The sequence below is a fragment of the Aulonocara sp. 'chitande type north' Nkhata Bay genome, linkage group LG11 (assembly GCF_057382095.1).
Source record: "Aulonocara sp. 'chitande type north' Nkhata Bay isolate Kocher_YH1m ecotype deep benthic linkage group LG11, A_spYH_male_GT1.1, whole genome shotgun sequence".
Taxonomy (NCBI): Eukaryota; Metazoa; Chordata; class Actinopteri; order Cichliformes; family Cichlidae; genus Aulonocara; species Aulonocara sp. 'chitande type north' Nkhata Bay.
This window is the reverse complement of record NC_141354.1, coordinates 27,551,862-27,564,596: the sequence shown is the minus strand read 5'-3', so window position 1 is coordinate 27,564,596 and position 12,735 is coordinate 27,551,862. Positions and strand designations below refer to the sequence as shown.

At 38.8% G+C, this 12,735-nt stretch overlaps 1 protein-coding gene across 4 annotated transcripts; it reads right to left on the bottom strand.

Annotated features, from left to right (window-relative positions):
* On the bottom strand, window positions 1–12,471 carry ca14 (carbonic anhydrase 14). Of its 4 annotated transcripts, none has more exons than XR_015131535.1 (13): window positions 12,318–12,471; window positions 12,060–12,083; window positions 8,775–8,954; window positions 8,406–8,551; window positions 6,899–6,994; window positions 6,702–6,768; window positions 6,198–6,355; window positions 5,112–5,238; window positions 4,258–4,281; window positions 4,031–4,115; window positions 3,813–3,854; window positions 2,123–2,823; window positions 1–1,214 (listed from the first exon to the last, which is right to left on the bottom strand). XR_015131535.1 is itself a non-coding variant. In XM_086311684.1 (13 exons), the coding sequence occupies exons 1-13, from the start codon at window positions 12,385–12,387 to the stop codon at window positions 1,103–1,105; spliced, it is 1,185 nt and encodes a 394-aa protein (XP_086167810.1). In that variant the 5' UTR covers window positions 12,388–12,471; the 3' UTR covers window positions 1–1,102. The 4 variants fall into 4 exon arrangements, 3 of the variants coding, with proteins under 3 accessions (XP_086167810.1, XP_086167811.1, XP_086167812.1); XM_086311684.1 differs by having other exon boundaries at window positions 2,770–2,823; XM_086311685.1 differs by lacking the exon at window positions 3,813–3,854 and having other exon boundaries at window positions 2,770–2,823; window positions 12,318–12,470.
* Between the last annotated feature and the right edge of the window lie 264 nt (window positions 12,472–12,735).

Here is a 12,735-nt window from a genome sequence, read left to right as displayed (position 1 = left end):
TGCCTCTTCAGTCTTTTTATTTTTTCTCTGCAGATGTGAAAGCACCCTCCACCTCAAGTAGGAAAGGCAGAGGAAACAAAATTAGACAGCCTTGCCTCGCAGCTGTCAGGTTGTATGACATGAATATGACACGTGGCTCTGCTGCATCATGAACAGTTTTGTCCTGGCCCACTGCTCCATCTCATGATTTCAGATAAGACACACAATGGCCATGATATTTTGGGTTAGGAATTCACTTTTTAAGGTTAGGGTTAAGGTGAATGAATAGGGAAAACTTTATGTCAAGCAGCATCCTCAAACTTCCACAGCTCTCAACACTTCTTACTTGATCACATGCAATCATGCAAAACCACTTTGTGAGCCAGATATTAACACGCGGTCATATGTAATCAAGAATCGGCAAGTTTGACATTCAGGTGTTTTAATGTGGTGTCCATGTTGACAAGTTAGCTGAAAACAAACACATAAAGAGGACGTATAGCACCCAAACCCTCGATGGAATAACTAAATGCACATAAATAAAACTGATTTACAACAAAATCTGCTGATTTCAGTTCAGAGCCAGAAATGTTCCGATATCGTGTATTTTATACAAATAAAACCTGCTTCAACTCTCGTGTGCATTGTTATCAAATTTTCTTCAATTCTTAGGTTTTAGTGAAAAATAAAATAATTTTAATTAGGATTATTAATGTGCCAAGTGACGTGTGCTTACAGTTCAAAGAACAAAGTGAACAGATAAAATACCGCCCCACTGTGATAAAAACAACAGAATGTTTATCCCCCAAAGTATTTACATGAGTCGGTCATATATTCCAGCCATGCATGAGCCATACCTGAAAACCCCCCAGCAAAACTGCATATTTACACCAACTGCTCCCTGTGCAAACTGAGGAAATGTCATACGCCAGACAGAAATGGTCCGGGCAGCAGGTGGCTTCTCCTGTGTCCAAGTCCCTTCGCTTTTTTCATAAGCTGCTCCTTCTTCTTTTAGCGTTTTGTAAATGATAAAGTAAAAACATGTTGCTTCCTCTCCCCTGAGGAGATGTGGATCAGCAATAAACTCACTGATGAGAGGGACAGTGTTTGATGTTGCTGTGAGCTAGGGCACACTCTGAGGTGACAGCAAGGACTCTTCTTTATTTTCTGCTTCTGAAGTCGAGTTCATAGCCATGTCTTGTTTTTCCTCTTTTTCCTTCTCTGAATCCTTTGTCCTGAAACGTCAAAGCGAAGAGTTATCCCCACCGATTAATCGCACATACTTCAAAACTTCTCAGACAGTTTTTTTTTTTTTTAAATGTCAGTGTAGTTTATCCAGAAGAGGTCGCTCCTTGTCCAAAAATACAGCTCAGCCCCGGTAAGGCTCCATTATATGATTAAAAAACAAAAAAAGAAAACTAAAAATGATCAAACACGGGTGTTTTAGGAACCTATGAGGGCAGGGGATAAATTAGTAGAGTCAAGAGAAAATAAACTAGCAGAGGATGACATGTAACAAAGGATGCCCACTGGATTTACTGTGTCATTGTCATGTTTCAGTACAGCAAGAGTACATTTTTTTCATCACATATTTTGGATATACTAATGACATTTTGCTTTAAATGTATATAAATATCCTTCTATCCTTATCCATTTTTTCCACTTGAGTTCAGGGTCACAGGAAGGAGCTGGAGCCTATTGCAGCTGTCATAGGGAAAGAGGTGGAGTAAACAAGCCCCCATTCATATAAATGTCCTGGCAGTTCATTCAGATGTCGTAACAGAAGCTTTAAGAATCTGTGGATATATATCCTGTCTTTCAGGTTGGTCATGTCATATCAACTGCCATGTAATACTATAAAACGCATTCATAGAGTTGAAAAGTTATGGTATAAAAATGTATTGTCTTTTTTTTTTCATTTCCTTCCAGCTTTACTCTGTTTGGGAAACATTAAACATGTGATCTAATGCAATCCAACACAGAAGCTGTGTCAGGTTACTGAAGCAGGTTGCTGGGGCTGACAAAATACTATTAACACCTTTCAGTAAAATGCATTTCAGTTCAGTTCAGGTTTATTTATAAAGTATCAGATCACAACAGTAGTTGCCTCATGGCGATTTATATCGTAAGGTAAGGAGCCTACCATAATGCAGAGAAAAATCTGGTCCAGCCTAGAAAAACATGCACAGTCGGCCCCCTTATAGCTTCTGTGCAGAAATGTCAGTGCATTTAGAAGAAATCAGAGGTTGTGTCCCCAGAAAGCCTTGATGTGCCATTCAGACTCTAGTGGATCCTTGTGTTCTCACGTTGTTACACTGGTTTAAAACACAAGAGTATTTAAAAATGGAAAGCTATCAGCTATTCGCAAGAGCAGCGAATGATGAAAAGTTTCCTGTTGCCACTTTAAATCAACTAAACTTTAGCCAGTAGAGACAGATATTATTATTCCTTCCCATGTAAATTTACAGTTTAAGAGACAGTCCAACACAGTCACGTATGTATCCAGTGAGCACTGAGTACATTAGAAGACAGAGGACAGAACTCTAACACCTAAAACTTTAGGATTAAGGACTACTCTTCTTACTAATGACAGATGTTTAAGAAATTCTAACTGTACTCTGGAGGCTTTCTTGGAAGTTAAAATGTCTCACAGTCTTTAGTAGGTACTCTAAGAATGTCTAACTCATGAGGATAAGTTATTGTGAATAGGTGGTTAAAAAAAGAATAAACTACGTCTGAGAGGTTGAAATTAAAGTTTTGAGGTCAGGGGTCATAATTTTGAACAGTGACCTTGGCATGGGAGCAGGCCGGTTATTGTGCAGGACATCCCAGCTAGAGGTAGAGCTGTCACAAGATCAAAAGATGGAATCACATGACAGGAACAGAAGAACAAAACAGAGAGTTAACATTTCAAAGAGGCTGTATGCAAGTGTTTTCTTCCCACTGTGCTCTCGTTAGTCTGAGGGACCGGAGATGAGATTTTAATGTAAAGTTTAAAGCAGATTAACAAAATGAAAGCTGATGGTTTCCCAAACTCCTCGAGGGATCTAATAATCCATTTTGAGAAGCGCTGAAGAAAGCAGTGAAGATGTTAGCTCTTTCCCCCATGAAGACAACATTTGACGACTTCCGCTGTACCATCGTTGATGAGGTTTGACACCTGAGTGCATATTATTTATATACACCCCCCCCCCACCACCACCACCACCACCACCACCACCACCGCCGACACAAACACCCAGTCATCCTGGAGGAAAGCCCTCAAATATGACAGAAACTGTTCAGCACAAAAAAGAGAGACAGTGTTTACACATAGTAGGCATCCAAGGGGAAAAGAGTTAAATCGCTCGGGCATGGGAAGAGCTCATACTTTCATTAATCAGTGGTAATCATGAGAGAAGGCAGCGAATTATGAAATAGGCATGTTATTGCAGCAGAGGTCAAAGGATCGGATTATTCCCAGCACTGATCTTAGTGCTAATTTTATCTTTTCATTTCTTTCTTTACATTTCTATTACAGCCCAACCAACACTGGTAATGGTAAAAATGATCATATTTAAGTTAAAACCATCTGATATTGTAACTAAATCAAAATATATCCACAGTTTTGTCCATGCCAGTGTATTCGTTGGACTCTAATTTATGTCTGCTTGTCAGCATACTGTAATTAATGATTTATATGTAGATTACTATGAGATCACCATTGTTTTCATTCACAGGGATCGAAAACAGAATGAATATGTCTATAAGCCGATCCAAGATCTGCGCTGAGGACGCCCGACACAGTCAGTGCTATCCAAAAGCTCTGTCAGTATTCAGGTCAGGTAAAGCACCTGTTTACCACGACTGCTTCAAATTGGAGGAGTTTAAAAAATCTGCCAAGAGAAAGGAGTTGGAGTGAGGCGATCCCCCCCAAAGTTTCTACAGGTAAACAGTAAAGTGAAACCAAAAAGAAAAACAGAAAGACCACAATGTGCTTTTGAAAGAGTGGAAAGAAAAAACAGCAACGAGACTATGGAAATCACGAAGCAATGCAGTAAAAACCTTTTACCGTATTGTCTTCACGATGAAGCGAACGATAACCGCCAGGCCTACACAGCCACACATCACTCCTATCACTATGGCTGTTACTTCTCCTGCAGGGATGACCACAGAGACAAACAGGAAAGCAATAAAAAGTGAACAGAAATACAGAAATAAAGCAATTCAGCGAATTAAAAAAGCAATTCTACAAAAAGTGACAGCAAAGATATGCATGGAAATAACTGCTAGTCTTACCAGACGAGAGCTCCTTCCCCGATTCTACAAAATACAGAATAAATAATCATTTTGTTATTTTTCGTCTCACACGGAGCAACCAATCGGTTTATCTTGACAGTATCTGCTGTTCAACTCGTAGTGTTGTGAAATGTTATGTCCACTCAGTCTTGCTGCCTTTTCAAGAGTGCTGATATCACAGGCTTTCCAGTTCAGCCACTCATTACAATGAGCATTTTACACAAATTCTTTCTCCTTTGTTTTTGTCTGCCACTCTGTCTCTCTCTTTCACTTCTCTCTCTGTCTCTTTTTCCTCTTCCCTCTTCTCTTGCGATTACAATAGAGACAGTGTTCAGTTTCTAAAAAATCCTTTTCTCCAATAAGCTTGCAAAGAAACACTTTTTCCTTTTCCATCACTTCCCCTTATTCTCTCTCTTTTTCTCTTTAATCATGCCATCCTAAGGTTATTGTCTCTCAAACAAAATCACCGGCAATCATTAGTATTCCCACATTTCTCCTCACTTTTCACGCTTTAAATACATTGTACTAATTGCTTGCTTTGCTCTACATGGTCACCCACTGACTTTATTGTACTCATTGTTCTTTGTATCACGAGCAGCAGATTGGCATTACAATCACTCAGTGTAGAAGGGCTAAAGTGTGGTAACACTTCAAAGCAGACTGGCTGCGACCTGTCCCAAATCTGCATTTCTTCAGTCTGAAAGGCTAAAAAGAATATTCTGCTAATATTCTAACCAAGTACCATTTTTCTAAGTGCTCATATGCAAATATGTGACTTCCTGTGCACCACAGCAACATGAAAGAGAGAATTTCATGTCTCTTTTAATTATCTGGTTGTAGTTACTCTGTCTGACCTGCAGAAAAGGAGGTGAAGATGACTCTGTGGTTGAGTGGCTGTGTTGCACGGTAGTTGTCCTGCAGCAGCATCCTGTCTGGTTCTTCAGCTTTACTGGAGTAAAGGATTTTCTCCAACTTCAGCAGCTGGAGTGGAGAGATAAAAAGGAGAAGAAGAGCAGTTACACTGAGTTCTAGACTGCACGCGGAAAGCAAGTTTATATCCTTCTGGTAGAATAAAAGCTGTCAGTTATAGTGTAGTGCTGAAAGTTAAGTCAAAGTCACAAAAACATTCCAAGTTTACACTTTCTGTTACAAATAAAGAAAATATAACACTGCTGGAGTAGGACAGGATTTTCTGGACCATATGCAGGCAGCTCCTCGGCCAGTATTTAGTGCTGATATGTCTGCCTGGGACATGCTGGGTTGATGTTCTCATCAGAGGCAGATACAACCAATGAGCATTGCACAGCTGCAGGATGCACTCGTCACATCCACAGGAAGCCATAACATGTCTAAACAGGTAAATATGTTGTTGGTAAGATAATGTTTTGTTATCTTAAAGGGATAATAAGTTCTGTGAGATATGTTTTTACATATATTTATCATGATAAAAAAAAATAAATAAATAATGGATTGGATTTTATATAGCGCTTTTCAAGGCACCCAAAGCGCTTTACAATGCCACTATTCATTCACACACTGGTGGAGGCAAGCTACAGTTGTAGCCACAGCTGCTCTGGGGCAGACTGACAGAAGCGAGGCTGCCATATCGCGCCATCGGCCCCTCTGGCCAACACCAGTAGGCGGTAGGGTAAAGTGTCTTGCCCAAGGACACAACGACCAGGACAGAGAGCCCAGGGATCGAACCGGTGACCTTCCGGTTACAGATACGCTTCCCAACCCCCTGAGCCACGGTCGCCTCATGAAAAAATAATACATTTCACTTTGATTTTAAAGTAAAAATAGGATTAATGTTGTACTCAATATGCTCAATCGACCTGTTTCATATTAGTGAGGAAAAACATAACTAGCTGGGCAAAAAATGAGGCATGTTTGTTCTCTTTTTGCACTGTTTAGAGATTAGAGATTTTAGATGTGCAGACCTGGGCTACTGAGATTTGAACCCTTTTATGGAAAAGGGTCCAGATAACACTCTGGTGGCACGGCGGTGTTGTCAGGGAGCCGTTGTATCGATAGTATCGCCCAAGATCCTCAGGAAGCAAAGACTGCACGTCAAAGGCTGGGATGAACGCTTTCTGGTCTGATTATGGATGAAAGGAGAAGAAGAAATGTGTAAATACCCTTTGCAGCTTTTGCTCCTAAAATGTGGAATGAGCTATAGCTGGAGGCCAGGCAGGCTCCATCTCTCGCTGTTTTTAAAAACACACCTTTTCTCCTTGGCTTTGACCCAGTGTGAGTTTCTCTCTTAAACTTTTACCCTTTGTATGCACCTGTACTATTTCTAATGTTCTTCAGCTCCTATGTATTCACTTATAGCTGATTTATTGTTTTATTTTTGTTCTCGTATTTTTTGTAAAGCCCTTTGGTTAGCTGTTTTCTTGTTTTAAAGTGCTTTAGGAATAAAGTGGAAGTGGAAGAAGACTTACCTGCGTGCCTGATGCGACTCAGATAGTTGAGGATGTTGTTAAACGCCGGGTTTGTCTCCTCACCTGTCTGGGAAAAGTCGGGCTTAAATGATCACTAAAATGCTCAAAAATATTCCAGCTAATGAGTGTAAGATTTACACCTTTTACTTTTTTATGATTATATGGATAGCTGCTGTGTGACAAAATTGTTTCATTACCACAATGAGAATTCCTAAAACAGCCAAACCGTCTTTCTGGGTCATCGCTGCAGACATGTTTGGGTAGAGCTCAGAGTTGTAGTGCACCACATGGAGCTGGAGGGAGTAGGAGGACACGCAGTATTTTTAAAAATTCACTCTGACAAGGAAGAAGGGGGCAAAGAGAGGCTTGGGTTTAAAACTGACAGACAGAAAAAGCTGGATGCAAACTCAGTCCTGAAAAGCACTGAAATGTCTCATTATGCTGTAAAAGCCCAAATGCCAAGTTCATTTTTAAAAAATGATAATTGTCCTTTTCTTAAAGGTGTATCTATATTCAGCTCACCTTCATCCTTACTCCACTCTTTTACCTTCTTTCTTCTACCTTGTTCACTCTTTCCAAATTTTATTCGGTCACCTACTCGTGTCGTTCCCTCTTTTAAATTCTGTATTTTTTTTTTAATTAACATTAAATCAACACAAATGTTTCTTGGATGTCATTTCCCCCCTTAGCTTCTCGTCAGTGGGCTGTTTCATTATCACAGTAAACCAAAATTAAATCAACAAAAAAGTGACACAAAGATTTAAATATAAAATATAAGAAGATCTTTAAATATACCGATGCAATTCCAAAAATAAATAATTGTATTTGTTAAAATAACATTTATCTTTATAGGAGGGTATATTATATATTTGTTATTAATATGTTATATTTAAACAAATATTTATATAATCTCAATCATCACTAAAAAATGAAAAACACAATCAAAAATAGTTTATCAGAGAATATAAAAAGTCTCTCATTTAATTGTGTCAATTTTTAGTTAAATGCTTACTGCATTTACTGCATGTGCCAAAGATAAATAGATACATTTTTAAAAAGAGAGTTGGGTTTTTTTCACTTTTGATAGAAAAATAACTGAATTGACTGCTAATTCTCAAAGTGTTTTTCTATCAATCTTTGTCTGTCTTTTTGACTATTACTTAATTAAAAAGTAATAGTTGTAGCACAGCCGTTTTACATAGTTTTATGCACGCGAGAGGAAGCGATGAATTTCTTTGTGACTATTTCCATCTGCAAATTCACACATTTACTGCTGTAATTGTTGATACATATTGTGTGTAGTCACATATTTGTAACCAAGAAATCTGCCTGCCGTCATGCTGCCACGGAATTTGGTGTGACATGCACATTGCTTAATTGTGTATGTCACACATGTAATGGCAGATTCCAAGAAAACCTTTTTACACAAGTGTGTCTTACATACATGTTAAATCAGCTGAAAAAAACTTTTATATTTATAAAAATATTTGTCTTTATATTTATAAATGAATGAATAAACATCTTTATACTGGTCCTTGTTGTTTATTTATTCATTTATTTATTATTATTAATTTTTATATTACAAATCTGTTTAGTCCATGCTATGTTAAGTGACGCATCATGTATTGTGGGTGAGTTTCATATTTACTTTAACTGTATGTGTGTGGTTACTGGTAGTTAACAGTCAGATGTGTTTAAATGTACCTCTGCATCTGCACTCAGTCCGTTAATGGTGTGTTCACTGCCTCCGGGACTTGGGCCGTCATTGCCCCAGTGGAGGTGCATTTGTATGGCTGTAAAGAACCACGGCAGCCCCCCGAGTCCCATCCATTCTGGCAGTTCAATCACCACTGATGGAGAAATAAACAACACTGGTGACTTGTTTCTAGGAAAGTGTATAATGAGAATCTACAATTTTAAAAGTGGATATAAAAATGGAAAGTTGCAAGTCATCTCTTATTAATCTCCTAAAGTAATTAATGAGCTATAAAAGTTTGCTGACCACATCTGACTCCAGTATAAACAGGCAGACCGTAAAACTGGAACGGGAAATGAGCTGGCTGCCAAAGTTACCTGTGTGTCCGTTATTGTACATAGTGAAGGGTTGGTTGCCGTGCTGGCTGTAGCCCAGCGGAGTCACAGGGATCAAACTGGGGTCGTATTTAGCCTGCGTGGTCATCACATCAACTGGAGACTGTGAGGTACCACCACAATCCGGGAAATACTCTGACCACTCACTCTGGCCGACTAAGCCTTTGACAGAGGAAAGACCGTTACACTGATGTCATTCAATCACACAGCTCACTGGCTCAGTGAAAAGCTTCTATTGATGTATCTCTAATTATGCAGAACAATTATTCCTCTATGTGCTCTTTAGGTTCACAGGCTCGTGGCAAAAACATGCACACATCCAAACATGCAGGGAAATGGATCTAAGCAATGAATCAAAGAAATCAGCACCGCATTAATTTTTATTAACCAGAGCAGTGGATCAACTGCTTAATCAACGTTGGTTGTCACCTGAGGGGATATATTCTAACCCAACTTTGAATGTCTGGTAATATTTATTTGTCCTAATATATTTATTTGTCACTCGTTTAACATTACGTAGTTGTTTAATTAACACAAATAATAGTAGCGCAGTGTCTTTTTTCATATTTTGCATGACCACATTAACCATGTTGGGCTCTTACTTGTCAGACTCCTCATAAATCAGTGTGGGCATGATCGCATATTGAATGAGGAATGAGTGAGGAGTTGGAAAGACTTGTTTTTAGTTTTTTGGACTCTTAGACCTTTGCTTTGTGTGTGTTTCTTAGTGTTAGTGTTGGTTCTTGTAGCATAAATAATGTTATTCTAGTGATGCTGGTGCCTCGTAAGGCTCAAATTGATCAAAACATATTAATACAAAGGTTACTGAGGGGCTACTCTGTTTATTACTTAGTAGATTTAAAATATCAACATTAAAAAACACAAAAGCAGTAATATGTGTTTTCTGATTACTAATGATATGTGTTGATGATATTTGCTACTAAACAGCTAGTTAATGCAGATATCTGTGGTCAAAGAGACACAAAACATAAATAAACAAATAAACCATGTACAATAGATGTGCAATGATAGATAAGATTATAAAATTACTTCTAATTTAACAAAGTGCATTATGATTGTTGATGAGAGTCCATTTTTTCATAAAATACAGTGCTTTTTAAAAAACATAAATACTATATTTGTACTATGAGTAAATTCCTACAGCTATGTAAAAAAACCCATTAAAATTGCTTCTTTTTTTTTTTATAAAATGTGATGCTTAATTTTGGATGGTTAACGCAGATGATGGTAAATTCTGGAAAAACCATTGTTGTGGCACTGATAATTACTGACTTGATTATTGAATGACAGTGTCAGTATTTTATATAATTATAACCTGATGAGCATGAAAAACAAAGTATATAATAACCTGTACAAGATTCAGATATTTTTGCTGGCTTCCATAGGAAATTACTATGAAATGTTGGTCCCCTGCTCACATAATATCTAATATGTAATATCTGTTAATGTATAAAAGATTAAAGAGTATTAAGATTAATTATTTTTAAAGAATTTAATGGAAAGATGGACAGAGATACGCTGAGAAAGAAACTGAGGGAGAGGAGGGTAGTTGAGGCCTGGGTTCACTGAATTAAAAAGAGACTGGTCTATTCTATTGCACGATAAAAGAAACTTAGAAAAGAGGAAAGAGAAAGAGCGACATGTGAGTCAAAGAACCTGAATTTCAATTGCAAAGCGAGGAATGCTTTAGAAAACAGGCACACCACTGACACCTTTTACACACAAAAATGCAAGGTCTGTCATGTTATTTGCAGCTGTAGGTTCACTGATTCTGTGTTTAAAAGCACATTATACCTCTGCAAAACCAACACTTCCTCTGCATAGACACAGTAAATTCAGAAGGCTTTGTTTACACTCAAACACACAGAAATTGAGGAATTGAGGAGGGGACTTGACATTAATTATGTAAACGCATACCACATGTCCACTCCCACTGCTTTCTCCATGTCTCCATGTAACCCCCACCTTGCCCTCTCTAATCTGCCAAATGCCCACTGCCCCTCACTAGCTACTCTTCACAGCAAAGAACTTCAAAGTCTTGCAGCCCCCTAACTGGTTGTCATGGAGGTCTCCATGGTGACTGGAGGCGAAAATTATGACCCCCATGCACCCACCCTACCTCTCAAAGCATGCTACAACCGGCCTGAATGCAGCTAAAAACAAAGACACATTGAGAGGGTGATGAGGAGATCACCGACTTTCCCTTAATTGTCTCTAAACTCCTGTGAAGACAAATCTCTGACATCAAGTGATTCTCCACTTCACAACCTTGTGCTTAATAAAAACTGATTTTCTGCATTAGTAAACACACCGTATGTACTGCAACACAATCTTACAGTCGTCTGCCTCTATATCCAGTATAATAAGACCTAGACACACATGTATATACACTATCTGCCTCCTGGTACAGACTCTAAAGTTTGCTGTGTATTCTGCATGTACTGTATATCAGTGCTGCTCTCCTGAATACATGCAAAGGGTGCTAATCTGTGCACCCCATTCATTCCCACAATGTCTTTGTCTGCAGCATAGGCAGCCAGTGTGCCTCAACAACACAATAAACACATAGGATATTGTGCGCTGCAACAATACACTGTGCGATTTGCTTTGCTTTAGCTTCATTCCGTCCCATCTCCCTTGCTCTGTCCAACACACTCATCTTCGTGCACCTGCCTCTCTCCCAGTCAGCCTCTCTCTCAGGCTTTTTCTAGCTTTCTTCCTTTCAACCGGCCTCCACCCACCCCTTCATCATCTCTGTGTGGCTGCTGCCCTCGTGCCAGTTTGCTGAACTGTAACTAATACAGAGAAGGGGAAAAACAGAGGGAGAAAGGGTGGAAGATATGGGAGGGGAAGACCTAAATCCTACCCCAGTTACAGAAGCTTTTACCAGAATTTTAACATTTTAGAGATCCAGATTTAACATGTGCAGCCAAGCAGGTGAAAACCCTGCTTAGTTGTTTCATGCAAAACTTGTGCAAGTCTTTGATGTTATCAGATTAGATTGCGTAATGGATTACACATTAAACTGTACGAAATGTCTCTATTTGTTTTCAGGTCATTACAAAATTGACTTCAGGACTTTGCTCCTTTTTTTTAAAGTGCTAAAAAAACAACAAAAAACAAACAAAAAACAATTGCCCCAGATATCTAACATACTCTAACCATAAATCTAGACAATGTTGTGCTAACTATCACTCAATAAAATAATCTGTTTTTTAATGAGCTACATTGGGAACTTGAACTTACCAGAGTAAGTCCAGGTGATTTCCTCTGAAAAAAAACAAAAACAAACAAAAGAGAAAAAATTCCTGAAATTTCTGTTTTGGTTAAACCAAATTTAAAAATTCACTTTGAAAAAAGAAAAGGCAGAGGATAAAAGATAGATCAGGAAATTACTACTTTTCTTCTACTAAGGCTCAAACTGGAAAACCCAAACCATCAAATACCAGAATCAAAGCCAAAAATCTCACATGATGCCCGTTATTATGTTAATTTTCACCTTACCAGCAGCAAGGGCAGGCATCCACTGGAAAAACAGAAGTATTAGCAGCATAAAAAGACCCAAAGTGTCCATGTTATCCCGCTTTGCCCATACACAGTGAATAAGAGCAGACTGAGAGATGAGGAACGAGCAAGAGAGAGAGTGAGAAAGAGAGGAGAGAAAGTGACGGGCTCCAGCAATCCCACCTGCCACAGCTCTGTTTAACAGCCAGAGTGTTGATGTCACATGCTGAATCCACTCAGGCACACAGTGCACTGGTCTCAGCAAGAGAGAGATGAACAGAAAGTATGAAAGAAGACAAAACGAGAAAATCAGGGGCGAGACAAGGCCCGGTTTAGGGATCAGTTAGTGAGAATTCATTCAGAGTTGGAGGCGGAAAAAGACAAAAAGACAGGATGGAGGAAATTGGGTTAAATTGGG